Genomic DNA, 22,854 nt, shown 5'->3' on the forward strand with positions numbered 1-22,854 from the left:
TATCCGTATTGCTGTCATCAAGAAGCAAAAATTCTGGGCAGAAGCTTAAATTTGGAGGCTGTAAAAGTCCTTCCATCCCTCACAGGACAGCAGTGGGGCTGGGGGTCTGAAACCTTGAGCCAGCTGGATGAAGAACAACCACCTAATGTGAGCAGATAAGACACATCTCAGCAACTGCAGCCTTCTCACATCCAAACTCGTTGGGATGAAGTTTTGGAAAGCTGCGGTAACAGGGTTTCCACAGAGGTCACCGCTCGCTTCATTGAGAACAGAGCTGGGCTCTTCTCAGCCAGATCCTTCTGTGTGGAGCTCATCAAGCAGAATAAAATCCTGTTCCAATTATGTGCTTTCCATGTGCACAAATCTCCCCCAGGAGCAGCAGTGTCAGCCACAACCTCTCATAATGCAAAGAGCATATTGTGGAGGGCTTGTACCCAAACCACGGCGTTAACCCGGAGCAGGCTGGGAAAATGGGCTGTGAATTCCTCGGGGTGGCCACTGCTGCAATGTCAACAAAGATGTGACAAAAGAAAAAAGGTGGAAAAATGTGTGTTGAGCATGCTGAGAGCACATGTAAGTGGGGAGAGTGTGGTGTCTGGTTTTTCTGGAGTGTGAAGTTTCCTGTCCCCATTAGTGTCCACAGCCCTGTCCCAGCCCAGGGAGGAGCTGGAGCTGCTGCAGAGAGCCCAGAGGAGGCTCCAGGATGAGCAGAGGGCTGGAGCAGCTCTGCTGGGAGGAAAGGCTGGCACAGCTGGCATTGTTCACCTGCACAGGAGAAGCTTTGGGCTGAGCTCAGGGTGGCCTTGCAGGGCCTGGAGGAGCCCCAGGAAAGCTGGAGAGAGACAATTTCCAGGGGATGGAGGGACAGGACACAGGGAATGGCTTCCAACTGAAAATTTATGCATTTAGATGGGATTTTGGGAAAAAATCCTTCCCTGTGAGGGTGGGCAGGCCCTGGCACAGGGTGCCCAGAGCAGCTGTGGCTGCCCCTGGATCCCTGGCAGTGCCCAAGGCCAGGTTGGACACTGGGGCTTGGAGCAGCCTGGAGCAGTGGGAGGTGTCCCTGCCATGGCTGGGTGGCACTGGATGAATTTTGAGGTCTCTTCCAATCCAAACCATTCTACAATTCTCTGAATTGCATTTCCTGCAGCACCTTCAGGCCCGTTGTTTTACCTTTATTTCATGGGAATCTCCATAATGAATTTTAACCCTCTCAATTCTGTTTTTATCATGAACTTCATCAGTAAGAATCAGGTGAATGGTTTGATGAAGAGATGAATACTCTAAAGCACATAAGAAAAATACAAAAACTAGAGGAGTCTTCAAACAATTGAAAACATAGAGTATATAAAGCACAAATATCTGTGTTTACCAAGACAAGGCTCAGCTTTACACATGGATTTAGTTGTGTAAAAGCACAATAGGTTCTCATGTGACACCTCTGCCTGCTCAGGACATCCTGAACTTGTTTTGGGCAAGAACCATTGCTGTGGTTTTTATAACAATGCCAGTTTCTTTATATCCTGTATCTGATTTTTAACTCATAATTTGGGGATTCCCAGCAGCAGAAAAAAAGAAATAAGGCTTGAAGAGTGGCTGTGGCTTTTCCCCATGCACACTGCATACATCCTTTTGAGCTGGATCATATTCCACATGAGAAGCCCAAAGCACTTTTTCAGTAAAATAACTGATTTTTAGATCAAGTTGCAGGTACAGATCTGATGAGTAAGGCTAACTTTTCTGCCAGGGATCCAGTTTTATTGTTTCTTTTCCTTACTTAACTTCATCCAGAGACAACATAAAATCTGAAAATGTCCTAGCAAGCCTCTTATCACCATGGGGTTTCCTGCTCAGCCTTATTGAATGCTGAAGTTTGGATCAGTATTTCAACATCTCTAGCCCACATTTTTAAACTCACATGTTGTTGCTGCAAGTAAAGAGATTTATTAGCCTTGGTAAATGTGAAGGTAAATCTGAAGGGGAAAAAAAGTGAGCTTACACATTTTGGAGGGTTCGAACTGACAAATTAACTTCTCCTTCTGTCTCACCTCAGCAGCAGTGTGGGAAAAGCCCCAGAGCTTGTGGGGACCCACAGGGAAGTGACACATGTTTTAAGTGGAAAACTGTGCAAAGAGAGGTATTTACATTTTTAAATCATGCACACAAAGCTTAAAACCAGAACTGTTGTGCATCTTTCAGAGCATATCCTCATATTATGATCTTCCAAAGGCCCCTCACACTACAGTGGATTTCATGGTCACCATGTTGCCACAAATCCTGATTTGGGGAATGTGTGGGAATAGCACATTATTAATTTATGCTTAGGGCAGTTTGTCAAACTTTACCGAGAAGAAATAAGGGGAAAGTTTTAATTGGAAATTTTTAATAATGTATAACCCCAGCTAAACATAATTTAACTGGATAGTGAAAGAGAAATCCTGGTATAGGTGCTTCATCCCATGACAAAGCTCTGCAAACAGAACAGCTCATCTGAAAGCAGGAAAAGACTTTCACAAGTATTTTTATATATAAATATAAATATATTTATAGCTGTTGCCATCTCCCTCATAGTAAATATAGAGACACCAGTGCAACAGGTTCATGGATTCGGGGAACAATCCAAGTCCTGTGAAATTCTTTAGTCTCTGGCAAAGTGGAAAAAAAAAAATCACCTCTGAGTGTTGCCCTTTTAAATGCAAAACAGCTGCTGCCTACTGGCACTGCCTGAGTGCTGCACTTGACAGCAGAATTCCAGCTCCTGCTTTCCTCTGGTCACATATCATGACATTATTAATATCTGTTAATGACATTTAGATCCCTGTTTAGCAGGGATTTGGCTCTGGCTGGTGTGATCTCTGGGAATTTGGGGTGGGATGAGTTTGGTTGGTGAAGGACTCATCCCAGTGTTTGATGTGCTCCTTCTCCCAAGGGAAAGGGAAGGAAGTTATCCAGGCACTGTGGGATGTGCCTGCAGGTGATGCTGAGCTTGCCTGTCCTGGAGTAGCTTGCTGGGATTTGGAATTCCCAGGAATTACAGTATAAGGGCATCAGAATTACAGATCCAAGGGCATCATGTGAGCCTTTCCAGTGCTGCAGCAACTTCCCTTCCCCTGCTGCTGTTTGCATTCCCAGGGAATCCCATCAAATTCCAGCGTGGTACCAATGGCAGTGCACAGGCTCTAAACCCTGTCTTCAAGGTACCTGACTCCATCCTGCTCAAATCATCCCTGCCTGTGCTCTCTGCAACTGGGAGACAAAAGAAAAAACCAGAAAAAGCCATCAAAGGAAAGGAGTGTTTGGATAAAGACATTGGAAAATTTGGTGGTCAGGGATTTCAGCTGCTGCAGCTCAGTGTGTGACAACCATAACCTGAATTTAGAATTTATTTCAGATGAGTTTCAATCTCCCTTTGGCCAGCAGGAAAGGGGTAATCGATAACATTGACTTTTTATCCTTCTTCCTCTTTTCTTAGCTTTATACAACCACTCATAACCTTATTTATTTAGGAAATAAGGCCTTTCAGGGACTTTGATCAGCCTGGCTGAAGTTTCTTCAAAGATTAACTGACTTCTTTAGAAGCAAATCAGTTTCCTCTGAAGCAGGTATTTGCTTACCACGTAACTGGGTGTTGAGAGCTGTGCAGTTATAAAGTTTGCTGGGCTCAGCTGTAGATTTCCTTAACACACACTGCTGACATCACTGAGTCTCCTCTTGGACTCTTTTTCTTTTTTTTTTTTTTTTTTTTTTTTTTTTTCGTCTCTTTCTCCCTCCCTCCCTCTCCTCCCTCCCTCTCTCCAGTTTCTTTATTCAGGTAATTCCAACTCAGGCTTATTTCAACTTGTTTTTGACTGACAGCGAGGGAAGGGAGACTCTCTGAGGGGTTTGTTGTGTGTTGAATTTTTTCTGGGTTTTTTTGTTGTTTTTTTTTTTTTTTTTTTTTTTTTTAATGCACAAATGCTTTATTGAAAAGCCGCCCAACCTTCTATAAAAAAAGATTGTTTGACTTGTCATGACGATAACATCTAGTAAGGAATCTGAACATTGCTCTTTTACAGGTAAGAGGTATTTGTCAAAAATCCATACATGCTTAGCAGTGCTTTGGGAGCTGTGTGGAGCTGGAAGCTAAGGAGTAGGTGCTTTTCCTATTTTTTCTATATTTTGGGAGTTTAAGGATTTAGAAACCATGTGTAAGAGAAAAAAATGTTTATAAAATTGTGCCATTTTCTGGATTTTGACATAGAGGCAGTTCAGCAATTAAACAAAAGCTGTCACGGCTTGGTATTTCTACTGATGTAAAGCACTGAAATGTGGGGTTTGTAATGCATGGGGCTGAGATTTTTATATGTTGGGGAGGGGGACAGATGCTGAACTTGTCTTTGTCCCTGTTTGCCTGCCAGGATTTTTTGCCTGTAGAAATACAGAGTGCTGTTTAGAGTGTTGGAATCAGAACTTTCAGCCAGCTCTTGCTCTTTTTTCCAGTTCAGAAATCAGTTTTCATTGGCATAGTGGGAAAACCTGCCTGGAACTTTCTCCTGTCCCTTTTACCTTTGTGTATAAGAAAAGAGAATGTCAGTTTTCTGTGGAAGGTGTAAAGAATGTAAACATGTCTGAGTTGGAGAACTTCAGGCATTGTCTTCCAACTTCTGCCTGTGTCTTCACACAACTTGTTTTCGACAGCTCTGGCTTTTCCTCATGATCACAATCAAAGCCCGTGGTGCAAATTTCCCTCTATTTTCTACTGCCTCCCTTTTAATTTTCACACTGGGATCGTGCTGCAGTGAGAGTTACAGATAAAATCTCTTTTTCTCCATGAGGTGCTGGTTGTGAAGAGGAACAAAGCTGGCTTTCCTTTGTGAACCAGGAGTATCCACAGCACTTTTCAACTAACCTGATTCCCTCCCATATTGTATTTAGAGGGATTTCCAGGGTCTTTCTGATCACAGTGCCAGTGTATTTACCTACCAAGTCTGTGTTTTCTTGTGATTTTTTTTTTTTTAATTGAGGGGGAAGGAGAAGATTTGCTGCTAAAGAAATGTCTTCTTTATTTCCCTGGTTGTAAAATGTCACAATGCTCCCTGCACTCCCTAATAACAGGAGGGAGAAAGCAAGCCTGGAGTGTAACACGGTGCTGCTTGTACAGAACAAACTGGCATCACTTTTATAAAGCAGAGTTGTAGACCAGACCAAAAACTTCCCCAGGAATTTCATCCCAGTAAATGAGGCATGGCCTAGAGACAAAAACAGCAGCAGATGACTTGGGCTTCAGTCTTCCAACGTACATACAGTAATTCAGTCTGTTACTTTTTATAGAATTTCAAATGAAAGCAAATAGTTCTTTTTTATCCTAGCTCCTCATGCAATGAAGCAAACAAGCCATTAGCCCACAGCCCTGATTGCAGCTGAATTTTTTATTGATTTATCCAGATTTCATTAAAGCTGTCTGGAATATTATTTCTGCCTCCTGTCCTGTTTCCCTCTCCTCAGACACACAGTCCACAGAGACAGGCTGTGTTCTTTGGGAACAGGTGGAGACCAAGCCTGGGAAGGACCAAGAAAAACAGAAATGTTACTGTTTTACATGCTGAACCTCAGAGCCTTTTGAAATAAATTTTGATTCACTTTTCCTCAAGGTAAAACAAGGCAGGTTTTGGGGTGATGCCTTTTTTATTTGTTTGCTTGATGGAAGGAAAAGTCTTTACCATTAGAGGCACCTTACATGCGTATTAAAATTATAAAAATTATTGATTATTGTATGAAACAGTCAATCAACTTTGTCAATTTACTAGGAAGGAATTTACTAAATGCTAAATATCTGAAAGCTGAGCTGTCCTTAACCCCTTGGGGTGAGAGAAGTCATTAATGACTTGAGTGAGTTATTACAGGCTTGAGCATCATTTCAGCATTCAGTGTGTCTGGATGTGTTTGTTAGTATGGCAAAGGGCTTGGAGTTAATATGGCAAAGAACTTGGCTGTTAATATGGCAAAGAGCTTGGTGTTCAAGAACTTGGTGTTAATATGATAAAGAGTTTGGTGTAAATATGGTAAAGAACTTGATGTTAATATGGCATAAAGTGGCAAAGAATTTGATGTTAATATGGCAAAGAGCTTGGTGTTAATATGGCAAGGAAATTGATGTTAATATGGCAAAGAGCTTGGTGTTAATATGAGAAAGAGTTTGGTGTTAATATGGCAAGGAACTGGATGTTAATATGGCAAAGAGCGTGGTGTTAAAGTGGCAAATAACTTGATGTTAATGTGGTAAAGGGCTTGGTGGTAATATGGCAAAGAACTTGGTGTTAATATGGTAAAGAGTTTGGTGTTAATATGGCAAAGAGCTTGGTGTTAATATGAGAAAGAATTTGGTGTTAATATGGCAAGGAACTGGATGTTAATATGGCAAAGAGCTTGGTGTTAATATGGCAAGGAACTGGATGTTAATATGGCAAAGAGCTTGGTGTTAATATGGTAAAGAACTTGATGTTAAAGTGGCAAATAACTTGATGTTAATATGGTAAAGGGCCTGGTGGTAATATGGTAAAGGGTTTGGTGTTACTATGGTAAAGAACTTGGTGGTAATATGGTATAAAGTGGCAGATAACTTGATGTTAATATGGTAAAGGGCTTGGTGTTAATATGGTAGTTTGGTGTTAATATGGTAAAGATTTTGGTGTTAATATGGCAAAGAGCTTGGTGTTAATATGAGAAAGAATTTGGTGTTAATATGGCACAGAGCTGGATGCTAATATAGCAAAGAGCTTGGTGTTAATATGGTAAAGAACTTGATGTTAAAGTGGCAAATAACTTGAAGTTAATATGGTAAAGGGCTTGTTGGTAATATGGTAAAGAGCTTGGTGTTAATGTGGCAAAGAGCTTGGCATTAATATGGAAAAGAACTTGGTGGTAATAGGGTAAAGGGCTTGGTGTTAATGTGGACAAACAACTTGGTGTTAACAACTTGGTGGTAATATGTTAAAGAGTTTGGTGTTAATGTGGAAAAGAATTTGGCAAAAATCATGTGCATGTTCCTGGAGTCAGCAGGGAAGAAGCAGTTCCCAAGGATTGGCTGTGCATGAACTGAAACTCCTGCTCACTCTCTGCTTGTCTGTGCTGTGCTGTGAAATGCACGTGGATCCATCACAAACCAGAGCATCTCTGCCTCTTCCCAAGAGCAGGAAACTGTCCTGTCTGACCAGGGCAGGAAATTGTCTTTGTGTGGCCAGCACAGCCTGGGGTTTACAGCAAGGCAGAGATCGTGGCCAGGCAGAAAGGGAACGAGACGTGACAGGAGCGAAGATATAGGTGTTGTCACCCTTCACTGGACAAATACTGCTTGGACATGAGGAGGGATTCTTGGGATAATCCTGCAGTTCTGGGATAAATCTGCAGAGTTTTGGGACCTCTGCAGTTCTTTACACTCACTGGGGAAAAAGGGGTTTGGCAAATTTCATCTTCCAGCAGAACCTTCTGCAAAGCTTCTGCTGCCTCTGGTGAAAGTGAAGTGCTGGGACAAGGGTTGGTCCAATTTGAAATCATATTTGGCTCCTTTCAGGTTGGTTTTTCTCATGGAGATCCTCAGCTGGATTTGTCTGTGCTCAGAGAGGCACCTTCTCTTTGTCATGACTCAAAAATAATAAAATAAAAGAAATTTTGACTGGGACAATAGTACAGCCTGATCAGATTAATTTAATCTCCATTGTTTTAACTGAGGGGTTTCACTGTTGCTTCAATCTGGTTTCGCATCATGAACTTTTCCATATCTAAAATTAGGACTTTTGCACTGAGAATGTATGATAAAAATGGTTATCTGTTCAATATATTACCATAAATCTGTAGGGAAGGAATTTATATAACAATGCACCTACTTTACTTTAAAAGGTGTATTCTTAGCTCAAACCGATGGAGAGAAAAGAGTAAAATATATCATGATCAAATTTTCCCCTTTTCTTCTCTAGAATTACACAGCCTGACAAAAACATATAATAAAATAGATACAAATAAAATAAAACAAAATAACCAGAATAAATAGGATAAAATAGAGGTTTACATTTTAACCAGTGAATAAATTTTATTGGTTAAATTATTTTAATTTCATTTTTAATTTCCCAAGGAAAATAGCAAGCAGACAAATGTTTTTGTGATTTTTCTGACCTTGCCTGTGAAATTTCCCCAAAGTTTCCCCCTTGTTTTCTGCTCAGCAATGATCCACTCCAAGCTGCCCACCCTGACACTTCCATGCCAGCTGTTCTTTCCTGAGCCCTCTCACCCAAGCAAACAGACTTTGATTTTCAGAGAAGACCAAAAGTGTATCAGAATCAGGGAGGAGGTGTTGGAGTTGCAATCCTGATTCATTTCCTTATGCAAATGGCAAAACTTTCTCACAAAAAAAGGATGAAAACCAGAAAACCTTTTAAGGCAACATTTTATTTTAGCCCTACATTGAGTTTGGTTGACTGGCACAATTAGTGGCACTTGGTAGTTGATCTCTGGACTGTTCCCAGCTTAGTATTTTTAGATTAAAACTCTATTTTCCCTAAGAATAGGCAGAAATTAATTGTTGTAAGGGACTCTGTTGGGGTTCCTGGTCCTTGAAGTACTTTCCTACTCTGTTCTGTTGTTGCAGTCTAAAAAATTATCCAAAGAAACTCCAAACCATAAAAAAAAGACACTGAACCTTACATATATCATTTTGAAACAAAAATTTATACAATTTAACTATAATTTGAACAAAAAATGCAAAATTTAGTATTTACGTCTTGTCAGAATGAAATGTCCAAACCTGTGACTTGATTATGACTCAAAATAATATTATTGGTAGTAAATATCTCTGGTAGTAAATTGGTAGTAAATATTTTAAGGTCTCAGCCAGGGAACATAAAATCTTATATTAAGAAAATTTCTTTGGGTTTTTTTTTGTGCAGAAATGCAAAAAAACACATTTCAGTGGGGCAACCCCAGTGATTTATCCTGCTGTAGCTCAGTTCTGCTTTTGCAGGGGTATTTTTGGTTGATAAACAGTGAAAATGTTTGAGAGGACACCATGCCTTTAAATGCTCCAATGCTTGTTTAGATTTTATAAATAATGATTATATCATCAAGGAAAAGCTTTTTGTCTGTGATTGCTTTACAATCACAAGGAATGCAGAGAAATACAAGAAATTTGTTCATCACCCAAGACGTCACATAAATATTGAAAATGCCTTAGAAACCAGTAACAGCCTTTCTGTTCTCACAAAAAACTTTGATTTAAGCACTTTTCTACATCAGCTGAAATATTTAGAGTGAAATCTGAAAAAAAAGCTGGACGAACGACCAGATCCTCATTCCCCAGCCTCAAAATGAAGCAGTGGACAAGAATTTGCTTATCTGAGTTCTTAAAACTGCAGTTGCTTAACAGAAATTAATGGAAATTGCTCCTGATCTTCAGCTTTGCTCAGCTTGAGGCACTACAATAATAATATATATTATTATTATTATATATAATATATAATATATTATTATATTATTATATTATTATATTATTGTTATCTATTTTGCCACCAAATAATTCTGGTTCAGCTTTTTGCTCTTTATCGACTGATCGCTGCTGGCTCCCATCTTGCTAATAAATGGCAGGTGGACCATGGTGAAAAGGAGAGGAGGATTTGAAATCCCACCATGAAAAGGGGAACCTTTGAAAGAAGCAGCTGTGACAGAGGTGTAGGATGTGGGCTGTTCATATTTTCACAGAATCCCAGAATCTCTGGGTTGGAAGAGACCTTCAAGACCATCGAGTCCAACCCAGCCCCAACACCTCAACTCAGCCCTGGCACCCAGTGCCACATCCAGGCTTTGTTAAACACACCCAGGGGTGGTGACTGCACCACCTCCCCGGGCAGCCACTCCACAACTTTATCACCCTTTCTGTAAAACTTTTCTCTAACATCCAACCTCTATTTCCCTTGGTGCCGCTCGAGGCTGTGTGCTCTGGTTCTGTCAGTTCTGCCTGGAGAAAGAGCCCAACCCCACCCTGGGATTTTGGAATTGCACAGATAAAAACATTGGGGGTGTTGGTGACAGGGGCTGGACACGAGCCCAGGGGTGCCCAGGGGGGCAAGAGGCCACTGGCAGCAGGGCTGGGTGAGGAATTGTGTGTCCAGCAGGAGCAGGGCAGGGATTGTCCCTCTGGGCTGGCTCTGAGAGGCCCCTCGAGGGCTGTGTCCAGTTCTGGTCCTGCAGGAGAGACCTGGAGGGGCTGGAGCGTGTCCAGGGCAGGGAAGGATGCTGGGAAGGGGCTGGAGAATTCCTGAGGGAGCTGGGAAGGGGCTGAGCCTGGAGAAAAGGAGGCTCAGGGGGGACCTTGTGGCTCTGCACAGCTCCTGCCAGGAGGGGACAGCCGGGGGGGTCGGGATCTTCTGCCGTGTCCCAAGGGACAGGAGGAGAGGAAATGGCCTCAAATGGCACCAGGGGAAGGTTCAGGTTGGAGACTGGGAAAGAAAATTTCCCTGGCAGAGTGGTCAGGCCTTGGGATGAGCTGCCCAGGGAGGTTTGGAGTCGCTGGAATTGTCCCAGAGGAGTCTGGATGTGGCCCTTGGGGACAGGGTTTGGGGTGATGCTGGTGGGGCTGGGGTGGCACTGGATGATCCTGAGGGGCTTTTTCAACCCTGATGATTCTGGGATTCTGTGATCATGGATGAGGGAGCCTTTTAAACCTTCAGGCTTGATGAATCCATATTTTGGTGAGGGTGGTGACAGTTTCTGTGTTGGCAGGGATAACCAAGCTGACCTGTGGCAGGGAATGTCAGAGGCAAGAACCTTTAAAACAGAGCAGACATATCCTACACCCTATTTTAAATTCCTAGATGGGTTGTTTTTATTTAAGAAACTTGTTCATAATGTTCAATGCATAATTTGCATTTTTTACAAGAACTAAACCATGTTTGTGATGTACAGGGCACATCATGGTGTGTGATCTCACCTGGGATCCCACACAGCACAGCATTTCTCATGGGATTTCACCTGAAAGGCTTCAGCAGTACAACTCAGACTGACCTGTATTTATTTAGGATATTCCAACTTCAAATGCACACCTGTACCAGGTAATTAATGTGTAATCCTCATCCTTCCAGGAGGAGAGGGGTGCCTCCACATGCACTGCAACAGTTGATTTTCATGGAATAAATAAACTTGGCAGCTTTCAAAAGCTCTGGCCTTGCTATAGAGATGTAAGGAAAAGACAAATTCAGCTGTCTAAAAGTTCAGCATCTGGTCTCAGGTAATCAGGCACTGCAGGGAGATGGGCACATCCCAAGGTATCCCAGCTTTCTATCCTGGAAAAATGAGTGCTTCCAAGGAAATAAATCACTTATTATCTATGCTGATGCCGAACAAAGACTACAGTCAGAACAAATTATTTCTCACAGCACAGCAGGTCCTCAACACACTTTGCAGTCAGATGAACAAAGAGGAAAACTTTGGATCTGCTGTAAATTATTTCAGATCTAACAGTGAAGGACACAGAGGAGGGACTCTGTAGGTAAACACAATGATGGGGAGAAGCTTGTGGAAGTTGTATCTCACACAGGTGGATTTTCAGGATGTGGGAATTTTATTTATGTCACATGGGAAGCTATTGTGGAATGGGAGAAGTCTAAACCAGGAAAGGAGTAAAAAAAAACCCAGGGATTGATTTGAGGACAAAGAGGAATGAGATGCCAACAAAGAGCAGAAGAAAGAAGAGCTCTGGGGGTCATGGCAGCAGCTGTGGAAAGGTTAGACTGTGACCTTTAGGGGTATAAAGAAGTGAAAGATGTGTTTGAATTAATGAAGAAGAAATTAAAATGGTCAAAATAGCAGAAAATAAATAATATTTTTTTTATTACCCCAGATTTTTTGGGTGGGTCAGATGAAAAGAACTGTGAGCAGGACTGTTGGGAAATGTTAATTAATAAACTGAAAACCTGGACTGGAAGAAAAGGTGGATTTTGGAGATGCTGTGGCACCAAGCTGCCTGCAGACCAGAAGTCTGAGCTGCGCAGCAAACGGAGCAGGAGAACAGCTTTTCAGAAAGAGTTTTTACTTTGGGAAAGGTTGGGTTTAACAGAGTGTCACCAGAACAGGGAATGGGGGAGTTTTCTGCTTTGCCACTGAGCTGCCACCTGGCTGGTGGAGTGACAGTCCCTGGACTTTCAGCAGTGCCATGACCTTAACCCCTTCTGAAATCTGCTGCAACTGGAGATATTCACAGCCCTGCTCAGCTGCTTTTTGCAACCACTTATCTTCAGCACTTACCTACAAAACATGAATTCTGTTCAAACAGCACTAAAATAGAATATAAACAGCACTAAAATAACACAGAAAGGTCTAGCAGTTACACATTTCCCATCAAGTGTGTTTTCCAATAAAAATGAAGGCTTTATTAAATACTACAGGAAAAGTAGAGGGTTAGAGATCAAAAAGGTTGATTTTTCCACTGGAAGAATGATCTCTTGTGGGAGATGCAGTTGATTTCCTCATTCCCCAGTTATTCTTTGTGCCTAGACTGAATTTCCATTGATGCATCAAGCCTTATTACAAGGCGACAGAAAATAATTGGGGAATGGTGGTATTTTTTGTTCTCGTAAATCAGGCAGCTTGGAAAACATCAAAGTGCCTCCTGAAACCCACGGCATCTGTAAAACTCACAGAAAAACAAGGTAGAGGAGCTGCTGAGCGTTGTAAAAATAAGTTTGCGGTGTCCTGAGCGCAGTCGGAAAAAATTCTCGGCGGAGCAGGAACAATGTTCTATTCAGCCTGATGACTCCAGTGATCAAAGCTGGACCTTCCCAACTGTAAAAGATTGCAGGAGCTTTGGAGATGACACGGGATCATAAAGGAGCAGCCATAAAGATAAGGGATGTGTAAATAAATCAGGAAATCAGGCTCCTTTGAGGGTAAGGAAACGCAGGGGCTTTGAAAAGCAGCGTGAGATTTTTTCTCTTGTTTGGGCACATTATCACTGCTTTTATGGAGGTTCCTAAGAAACTGTGAGGAAAAGAACAGGGAGGAGGGAATTGTAGTTGTGTTCCCAGATCCCAACAAGCAGGACAGGCTGTGTCCCTCCAAGTGTCACTCGTCACCAAACCAACCCACGTGGTCCTTACAGTTGGCTGAGACTTTTCAACCAGAAGCCTTATGGGCTGAAAATACAGGTTTAGATGGGAAAAAAAACCCCACAATTTTGAACAGTAAAAAAAATTGTATTTTGGAAGCAAGATGCCACTATCTGCCACTCCAAGGAATGTTTTGTTCCTCACCTGATTTAAATGGGGTATACACGTCTGTGCAAATCTCAAAAGGAAAGGCTTAGTTTTGGTTTGAACAAACAGGCAGAATGACCTTTTTATATTTTGTTGTTTTGTTGTGGTTTTTTTTTATTTTATTTTACCAGAAAAAGTTGAAAGTTTTTTTTCCTTTTTTTTTTTTTTTTAAATTTTGTTTTGATATTTCTGGTTTGGCGAGAAAATCCAAAAACATTGACGTGCACCAGAACTTTCCTCCCTTTCTGAAGCCACAGTCTCTGCAGCTGACTGAGGGGTCTGTGTCATGGAAATTGGCAGGGATCAAGCAACTTGGGAAAGCAATGAGGAAAACAAATATTCTTTTCCCTCTGATTCCTTGGGAGTTTATCTGAAAGACACAACAGAGCAGGGCTGTGTAACCTCCCAGTCAAGAAACTCAGGAAACAGCTTCTTCTTAAAAAATACCAATTTTTATTCCATTTTTTGCAGATATATGAGTGACAATAAGCTCCTGTACAGTGTTAGCATGTTGCTGATGGAAAGGATAAATAATTAACCTGGCCTATTTTAATTTCCATCACCTAAGAGTGAAGGGATACAAACCAGCCCACGTCTTTAAATCCATGGGCTAATTTCAGCTTGGCTTGGCAGGTGAACAGAGGCTTCAGAAATTATGCTCCAACAAGCTCCAGGAAAGCAGGGAGCTCTGTAAGTCAGAGAGGATTTATTAATGCCTTTCCTGAGAAGAGGAAATCAAGGGGGACCAGCCTTAACCAGGCATCAGAGAATCCCCATGGAGGCCAGGGAAATGGAAAAGGCTTTGGATGGAGCTCGTGTGTTGTTACAGCCCTTGGTCCACCAGCTTTCCACAAGTTCAAATCCAAGCTGGACAGGGTTTGGAGCAACCTGGAGTAGTGGAAGATGTCCCTGCCCATGGCATGGATGATCTTTAAGGTCCTTTCCCACCCAAATCATTCTGGGATTCCATTAATTTACTGGTAGCCCAAAATACCCCATTAAAGGACATGACTGAAGCCATTTCCACTCAAAACTCCCCAATGTTTCTTACCATTAATCTTTGATTTTCTCTCAGCGCTCACCTAAAATACCAGAACATTCAGGAGTGTTAAGTACTCCATATGAACAGAATGGAGTTTTACCAACCAGCAGCTACTTTTGCTTCACATTTATTCATTTTTAAATCTCCTTGGCACTCCACAATTCCTGCTCAGAAAGCACTGGGGCTCGGGACCTCATGAACCTTAGGAAGAAAGCATTCCCATGGACAACACTGAGGTTCTTTCCTATTTCTGCTCTGAAAACACAGGTACAACTAAATTCTCCCTTCTCCTCCACATGGTTCCCCCCCTTAAAATGTGCAGGAGTGGAAAAAAGGGCATTTTTCCACTCATTGCAGGAAGAGTAGGGAAGCTTGGCACACGAGTGAGCTATGTACTGGAATTTGGGTGGGTCTAGGAAAAAGCACAGACTTCAGTGGAAAACATATATGGGTGTGTGTGTATGTGTGAGCAAAAGCCTTTTAAACCTTAAATTAACCACATCCATGGATTGGTCAGGAGCAAAATTAAATTAAAAAAAAAAAAAAAAAAAAAAGAGAGAAAGCTGCCCTGAAACAAAACTTTTGGGCAGCACTGAGGATAAGTAACCCTACACCAATGGGGAAGTGTCACTGATATCTTTAATTCTCGCCTGACCACCTCAGGGAAGCAGGTGAAAGGCCCTGGTTTGTACATCAGCCCAGAATTTTGGTGGTTTAGAGGACCCCTTCTGTCCCTTCTGGAGCTGGTGAGGGGCAGCAGGGCTGGGACAGGAGTGGGGACAGGGATGGGGACAGGGTGTGTGAGCCCCAGGGTGAGCCCAGCACACCTTTGGGAGATGTTTTAGCAAAGAGCTTGGCTCTGAGAGCACAGCCCCAGGTGGTGGTTCCTGGTCCTTGTGGATGTTTCCAAGACTGGGCATTTGAGGAAATTATTTTATTTCAAGATCTAGAGTCTTTATTCAGGGAAATAATAGCCCAAAGGGGGATGTTTGTGTGGAAGAAGATGCATCCACAAGTGACTTTAGATAGGGCAGAATCTCCCACATCAGTGTTTTAGGTTTGCAACTGCTTGTGCTTTGCAGAACTGGGAATCACAGAATCACAGAATCTTCTGGGTTGGAAGGGTCCCACAAGGACATCAAACCCAATTTTTAAGGTAATGGCCCCCAGCCTTGGTGTTTTTAGCACCAAACTCCAACCAGCTGAGCTCACACACCATGGAATGATATTGTAATAAAATAGTACTTTAATAAATATTTTTAAATAAAAAATAATAATATTTAAGAAATACTTTTAAATTTTAATAAAAGTATTTCAATAAAGTATTTTAATAAATCTCTGACTTCTACGTAAGTGCACATAAATGCTTGCCCGTGAAATATCACATCTTGAATCTATTGGACACTATTGAATTTTCTTTCCAGAATTTAAAAATTTGTAAGTTTTGTTTAGGTGAAGTAGATTCCAAACATTTGTTTGAGATGAAACAGAGCTTTTTCTCCATTTATCACACCTTGACAATCCAGGGAAATTGATGCTTTATGCAATTTGAAATCTTTGTAGTGCAGAGCAAATGGGGTAAGAATGAACATTTTTGAAGATGTTGTGCCCCTCAAAGAGAATATTGTCCACAATTGCTGTAATTCACTGTAAAGCAATTAATTATCAAAAAATAAGTCAGTTACATGTGCCAGTAACATCATCTGTGCTTTGCCTAAGAGAGAGAGACATCCAATGTAAAAATAATTTAGGTTTGCGTGAGAGAAGTGGGTACTTTGTCTCACAGGCTGCATTTTGCCAGCATGAGTGAAGAGTCTCTTTTTGAAAACATTTTCCACAGCGTGAACTTGTTCACACAGGCAGGGCAATTCTTCATAACCAAATAACTTCCTGAGAAAATCAGCTTGCAACAAGTTTTAAGATGAAACCCTGACAAACCCATCCTTTCTTGGAAACGTGCTTTGTATGATGGCAGACATCCCTCCAAACTCACTGCTGTGCCCTGGCCATGCAGAGATGACAGAAATGTGGATTATTTAGCTGGTTACTCTGTATTTATCACTGCTCTACCTACATAAGGCAGCACAAATCAGCTACAACAAACAGGTTAAAAGGATCCGGGATTTTTTTAATAGGAAAAACTTTACTCCAGTAACAGCATCCACCTTCCTGCTGGGTGAAGGTGTGCTGTTTCCCCAGTTAGATTTGATTTTGTCCACATTAGGAATAGATGAAAAGAAGGTTACCAATATACAGACCTTTAAATATATTTTTTTTCCCCTTACCAGCTTCATGGTCTTTTGCACCCTACCATTACTTTCAACACTATTAAGGTTTTTAGATATTTAAAAGGCACAGGAATTTAAATATTTTTTTTGGTGGAAAACTCTTCTTATAGCCTGACATTTCAGTGTTGAGATTTAGTGGCTGCACAGAGAATGGAAAATGATGAGCAGGTTTATCTATGCAGAGTATGTGTACATAATATTTGTGGGGTACTCACAGGGCATGAAAGTAATTCTTAACGAGCTCGTGGCATGGGCTAAAGGAGAGCTGTGATTTACTGGAAATGTGATTTATGGGGAGAAAGCAGAGCAAAAACTCTGCCCCAGCACCCTGCAGGGAGCCTCACCCCCACGGCCACACCTCCACCCAGCTCTGAGAGAGCCCTGGTGTGCAGTGACTAATTAAAAACAAACCCCAACTTGACTGGGACGCACAGCAACCAACTGGCACCACATATTGTAATTCAAAAGAGAGCTGCTGAGCCCCAGGATGTGTTCCTTTCCTGGTAGGGGTGGGATACAGGTAGGAGATGATGCTCTTGGGGTGCTGCAACCTGGGGTTTGATGTTGGGTTTGGGGGGTGCCAGGGGATCTGGCATGAAAAAAAAATAAACAGGGGCAAAACCCACTGTAAATTGTCTGCTCTGACAGGTCTGAAATGCCCCACTGCTGCCTGATAAACGTCTTCCCTGTCTCAGCTGAGAGTCAGGGAGAAGCAGCAGCCCTGGGGAAGGCAGCCTGCAGCTGTTTAATCCAAATTTTTGAACAACCAGGAAAGCGCTAACTTTTGTCCCTGCCATGACTTGGCACGCTCCTCTTCATTTTCAACCACCTGCTGACAATTGAAATTAAAAATCCAGAGGAAGTGTCTGTTTTTGGGTTTGTTTGCTTGCTTGTTTTTAAACAAATCCAGATTTTTATTAGGCCAAGAAATGAATTTGGAGGGAAAAGGCAAGCAAACAAGAAAAGAAAGCAGAGCAGTTTTCTGTTCCACTAACCCCTCTTCAGCTTTGAAACAGATGCAGCAAATTTCAAACCAGCTGCAGACTGGCAAATCAGTTGCTCTGAATCTGACTTTATTATTGTTATTGCTATTATTCGAAGTGATGAAGTGATGGGTGAGTACTGGGAGGTTAAAAACAAGGTGCTGTCCTTTATCTGCTGTGAAGGAAGGAAAGCAAGCACACAGCCAGCCTGTGGTGAGCAATGACAGTCCCAGCAAGCTTATCATGGAATCATGGAATGGTTTGGGTTGGAAGGGACCTTAAAACCATCTCATCCCACCCCCTGCCATGGCAGGGACACCTCCCACTGTCCCAGGCTGCTCCAAGCCCCAGTGTCCAACCTGGCCTTGGGCACTGCCAGGGATCCAGGGGCAGCCACAGCTGCTCTGGGCACTCCCCACCTGTCCAGGAAGAATTCTTTCCTCACATCTAAGAATTTTTTCCTCACATCTAACCCTGCCCTCCTTCAGCTTAAGGCCATTCCCCCTTGTCCTGTCACACCCTGTCCTTGTGAAAGGTCCCTCTCCAGCCCCCTTTAGGAACTGGAAGGCTCCTATAGGGTTTCCCTTGCAGCAGTCCAGTCCAATCCCTTTGTTCTCCTGCTGAACTGGGAAGGAATTCCCTTCCCCTTGAACTTTCTCCAACATAACTTCAGCAGTAAATGGCTTCAGACTAATTGTTGTCTATCTGCCTATCGAAGCTGCCACGCTGTGAGCAGAATACTGAAAGGAAACACAGACACCCCTGATTTGGGTACAAAACCATGAAACTCTTGGCACATGAACTCGTGCAGGAGGATTTCAGCCACGTAATTTATACCAGGCAGTATCCAGAGAGGCAGAAATCAAGGGAAAACATGCCTTTGGGGCAAACAACTCACCCACCTTGAGCCCAGCCCTGGAATCAGACAAAAAAAAGGCATCACCAGCCTCTCTGGGTGCCTTTTCCCTGGGAGCTGTGCTCCAGAGAGGTGGCCTGTCCCCAGTGTGGGATGGGGAAGGCAGCAGGAGCTATGTGAAAACACTCTCCCAGCAGCCAGAGCAGCTGGCTGGCCAAGGGCCCGTTCCCAAAAAAGGAATTAAGTACTTAGGAAGGACTTAGGTAGGCCTGAGTTGACTAAGTGAAAAACTATTCTGCAGAAAATCCCTGCCCAGCTCCTGTTTCGTGCTGGAATGTGTACAGGTGTCTCCATCCCTGACCCTCACCCTGCTGGATGCCCAGGAGCTCTGCGTTCAGGCATGCCACAAAACACCACATGGATTAATTGATCCTGTGTCTAAGCAGGAAGAGCCAAAAAATGAGGCTTTCCTTGGCTTGTCTTCAATCTTCTCCCAGCACATCCCCTGCTCTCCTTCTCCACCTCCCTCCTGCTCCTCAAGCCGTGTGGCTGCTGCCACTTGTACTCCCAAATCTGATCCCTGGAGGTGAAGCTGAGACTCCTCCTTGAGTCTGAGGCTTTGTTCCCCCATTTCTGACTGATAAGGGGCTGGGAAGATGGGGAGAGGACACCTTGCACTAAATGAAGCTTTGCAAAATTTGAAACCACTGAAAACAGAGTTGTTGCTGCCTGTGGCAGGGGATTGGAATGAGATGATCTTGAAGGTCCCTTCCAACCAAAGCCTTCTGTGATTCCATGACTCTCTGACGTGATGGAGAGGTCAGGAATAGGTGGTGTGAACCTACAGGGAGATTTTTGATGAACATAAAGCATTATGCAGTCAGCTACACACTTCTCTTGAGGTGGGGTAAGCACTCTTGGTTTGGAGCTTTTGATTCAGAAAGTGGGAAGGGGAGAGGAATGGGATACAAAAAAAAGTGAGGGAAAGCAGGATAGTGAGGTACCCCCTGGGGTAAAGAGAAATACCTCCAGGGAGGAAGAATGACTGGATTTAGCTGATGGAAGTCTCCAGGGTCATCCTGGAAGGGGAGAGTGAAGAAACAGTGGCAATGACTGCAAAACAGGACAACAGTTGTCATTGAGCTCTCTGAAAGTTTAGTCCTGGCTTTGTAGTGGCTGCTAGGCTCAGCTGGGGTAGGACATCACTCCTGTTCTGCCCCAGCTTAGTTCCTTCTCTGTGCTGAGATGTTTGATGTTCCCAGAGCAGCCCGAGATGTAACTCAAAGTGGAAGTGCAGGCTGAGAGCTCGATAAGCAAAATGCAACAGTAAATGTCCCTTTCAGCCTTGCAGAGCAGCTCTGGCACCCAACTTCCCAGAAACAGAGAGGGCAAGATCCCAGGAGTCTGTTCAGACTTGTCTGTGTAGAAAGAGCCAGGGATGGTTTGCACAGCAAGAATGAGGAAAGGGTTTGTGGGTGGGAAGAGCATCACAGCACGGGCAGGTTCTAAATGCTTAGCTGTGCTCTCCCAGTGTTTGAAAAGATTTTGGAGCAACAATGTGCCAGCCAGGGAGGCATTCTAAAGTATTTTGTACTGCCTTGCTGAAGAAAAGCCATTCATAAAAAAAAAATGAAAAAGCACAACAGGTTTCTGAGGAAACTTTCTCTCTTTATTATTTTTTTTCCCAGCTGTGCATAAACCATATTGCTGAGCACAAAAAGGAGAGTTTCATGATGTGGGGAGTTTATTAATTTCTTCCTGAAAGAACACTTTTGTGTACTTGAAGGATGTGCATGGCCAAGTCCCTGCTCATCCCCAGAGCCCAGGGCAGAGGCTGGAGGGCAGGATTTTGGGAGGGTGGATGCTCACTTGCAGTGTGTTAACTGCTCACACCCTTGCAGGGTGTGCTTTTTCTCCCCTTGGAGGCCTTGGGAATCACCAGGAGCTTCTCCATTAACTGAATAAGCTTTAAGTCATCTTCTGCCTCCATTCTGCCTTCTTGGTTGTTTTTCTATTTCTTTGCATCAGTGTAGTTCCTAAAGCTCCTCTGTGTAAATCCATAATTACTGCAAAGCCTTGCACCCTGTCCTGGGGAACAACAGCATTCCTGGACAAATCTCCCTCAGAAACAGCACACATGGGACTTCTCCAGCTTTAATTCATCTTCCATGCCCAGCAGGTAGAGGCAGATGGATTTGGGATTTTGCTTCCTTACCACTGCTCTGTGAATGGTTGTTGCCCTGGCCCTGATGTGGGTGATGTAAAACCCATCCCTGGCTTTACCAGTGCACCCCTCAGCCCTCCCTGTGCTGGCCCAGGACGTGCCCCTTCTTCCACCTGCTCCTGGTACCCAAACTGGCAAGAGTGACCACTCCCAAACTGGGAAGAGTGACCACTCCCAAACTGGGAAGAGTGACCACTCCCAAACTGGGAAGAGTGACCACTCCCAGGGCTGCTCTGTGTGATGGGTGGCTCCAAGGTGGTAGATGAAGGCGCAGCTTTGGGAGCTCATTTTGACTTGAGGCTGTATTTACGGTTCTCTTGCCTCAGTCTTTTTGTGATAAAAGCCAAAAATGTGCAAGTTCAGCTTTTCAAGCTTGCCTGTCACCACTCCCTAGTGAGTCCTAGCACTGAAGGGCTCCTTTTGGAGCCCAGGGTAGCAGTGTCCAGCTGTGTGGCTGTGCCAGAGGCAAAGCACCCTTTTCCAGCCTCTCCTTCCCTCCCTCCACTCCTATGAATTCCACAGCTCAGCCACTGAGGAGGATTTTGCTGGTTGACAGTTGCACAGCATAACCTGGTGCACAGCCCAGAGGGAGGAGGATGTTCATGCTACGCAGAGCACTGAGAATTCAGGAGGCACTTTTGTAACCTACTGAACCACATCAGACCTAGGAAAGATCTGAAGATTATGCAGCCCTCCTCAGTGTTTTCTTTCCTCACCCCTGGCTTTCCATTTCTTCGCTGCCAAGCCTGCTAATGGTTTTTTGTGCTGCTTGAGAAAACAGCTCAAGTTCTGCCCCCGTATCGGAGTGGCAGCGAAGCATGCGTGAGGATTTGCTCCAGTGGCAAAGCCACGTCTGATTGGGGAAAAGGAAAATAAAGGAAAACAGCTGAGGCCCTTCGAACAAGTCATGCTCCTGTAGGCTTTTAATCACTTGTGTCTGCCAAGAGAGATCTTGCACAAGCAAAGCTGGCTCCATGCAAGAGGAACATTTTTGTGTGTGTGCAGGCTGGCCCCGGCTCCCTGATAATGTGCTCCCTGGAAGCAGTGGCAATGTGCTGGTTAGATCCCTGGCTGCTGGAATTACCTTAATGGCAAGGTATTCATGCTTGGTGGTTTGGTATGTAGCTCTGTGTTTTATTGACCTTGTCTGCGCTGAACTTGGGAGTCTCCTTTGGCTGCTCCAAAAGGGCTGGTGAGGAAAGGAGGTAATTCAGAGGGCATTAGAATGCTAGACAAGCCTGAGACAATTTCATTTTCTTCCCTCTTGAAGTGTGTTTCCTTAACTCTGCTTCAGCTCAGTTTCATTTGCAGCTCCACTTTGATATACAGCAATAAAAAGTAATTTATCAGTGTAAAATCAGTTAGGGAACAGACAGAAGTTGTTATTTTAATTTAAAAATGTATATAACTCTTATTAATTAAGCTTGTTTGCTCATGTTAACTTAGTGTGGTAGATGTGCTTTGTGATTTAGAGTGAGCATAAACCAAACAAACCAAAGTATTTTGGCTCAGGTGCTGGGGTTGATTGTCAGGGCAGAGAGTGTGGGGTGCCTCTATAAGATGGGAAATAGCAATGCAGGTGCTATAATGTGGATTTTTTACATATACAGATAGCCATAAATAATTCATTTTGGGATATTATAGCGGTCACTTCACTCAGGAAGCAGTGGGGAAGTGGGGGCAGGAGAGAATCCTCGTCTGAAGCCCTTTTTTCTTTTTTCTACTGATGATTTCATCAGAGTTTCTTCCCCCAGGTGATTGCTGCTGGCTTCTGCCAGTGATAAGGGAGGGGAGCAGAGGCAGCGTGACAGATCCTCTCCTCCCATGTCACTGTGGCAGAGAAGGGAAGTATTTCTGCAGGGAAAGGAAACCAAGAGGAATTTCCCTGGGGAGGAAAAGAGCACTAGAGGAATTCAGGATCACACAGGAAAGAGTGATGTGAGAGGAAAAAAAAAAAAGGAAAAGAAAAGAGGAAGCAAATCAACACAAAACAAACAAAAAAAAAACCAACCCTGCCACCAAAAAAAGCACCAGGATTTGGCTGGGATCCATTTCAGGAAGTGGCTGTGAAGCTGAGTGACTTTGTCACAAATCAAGGGAGGACACAAAAGATGATGAGGGAGCTCTAAAAAAGCCTCTTTCATCTATAGCAGACTCCAAAATTTCCCACTCTGCCACATGTGGGGC

At 43.3% G+C, this 22,854-nt stretch overlaps 1 protein-coding gene across 2 annotated transcripts in view; it reads left to right on the top strand.

Annotated features, from left to right (window-relative positions):
* The window catches only part of KCNJ15 (potassium inwardly rectifying channel subfamily J member 15), a 35,586-nt gene that overhangs the window by 7,659 nt on the left and 5,073 nt on the right, over positions 1–22,854 (top strand). Inside the window, exon 1 of one of the 2 annotated variants that reach the window (XM_053970274.1) lies at positions 21,642–21,763. The exons of the other annotated variant lie outside the window; for it this stretch is intronic. Within the exon in view, the coding sequence (XP_053826249.1) occupies positions 21,642–21,763 (122 nt within the window). Of the gene's footprint in view, positions 1–21,641; positions 21,764–22,854 lie in introns of those variants that run through there. 2 annotated transcript variants of the gene reach the window in all.

Source organism: Vidua macroura, chromosome 2 (genome assembly GCF_024509145.1).
Source record: "Vidua macroura isolate BioBank_ID:100142 chromosome 2, ASM2450914v1, whole genome shotgun sequence".
Classification (NCBI taxonomy): Eukaryota; Metazoa; Chordata; class Aves; order Passeriformes; family Viduidae; genus Vidua; species Vidua macroura.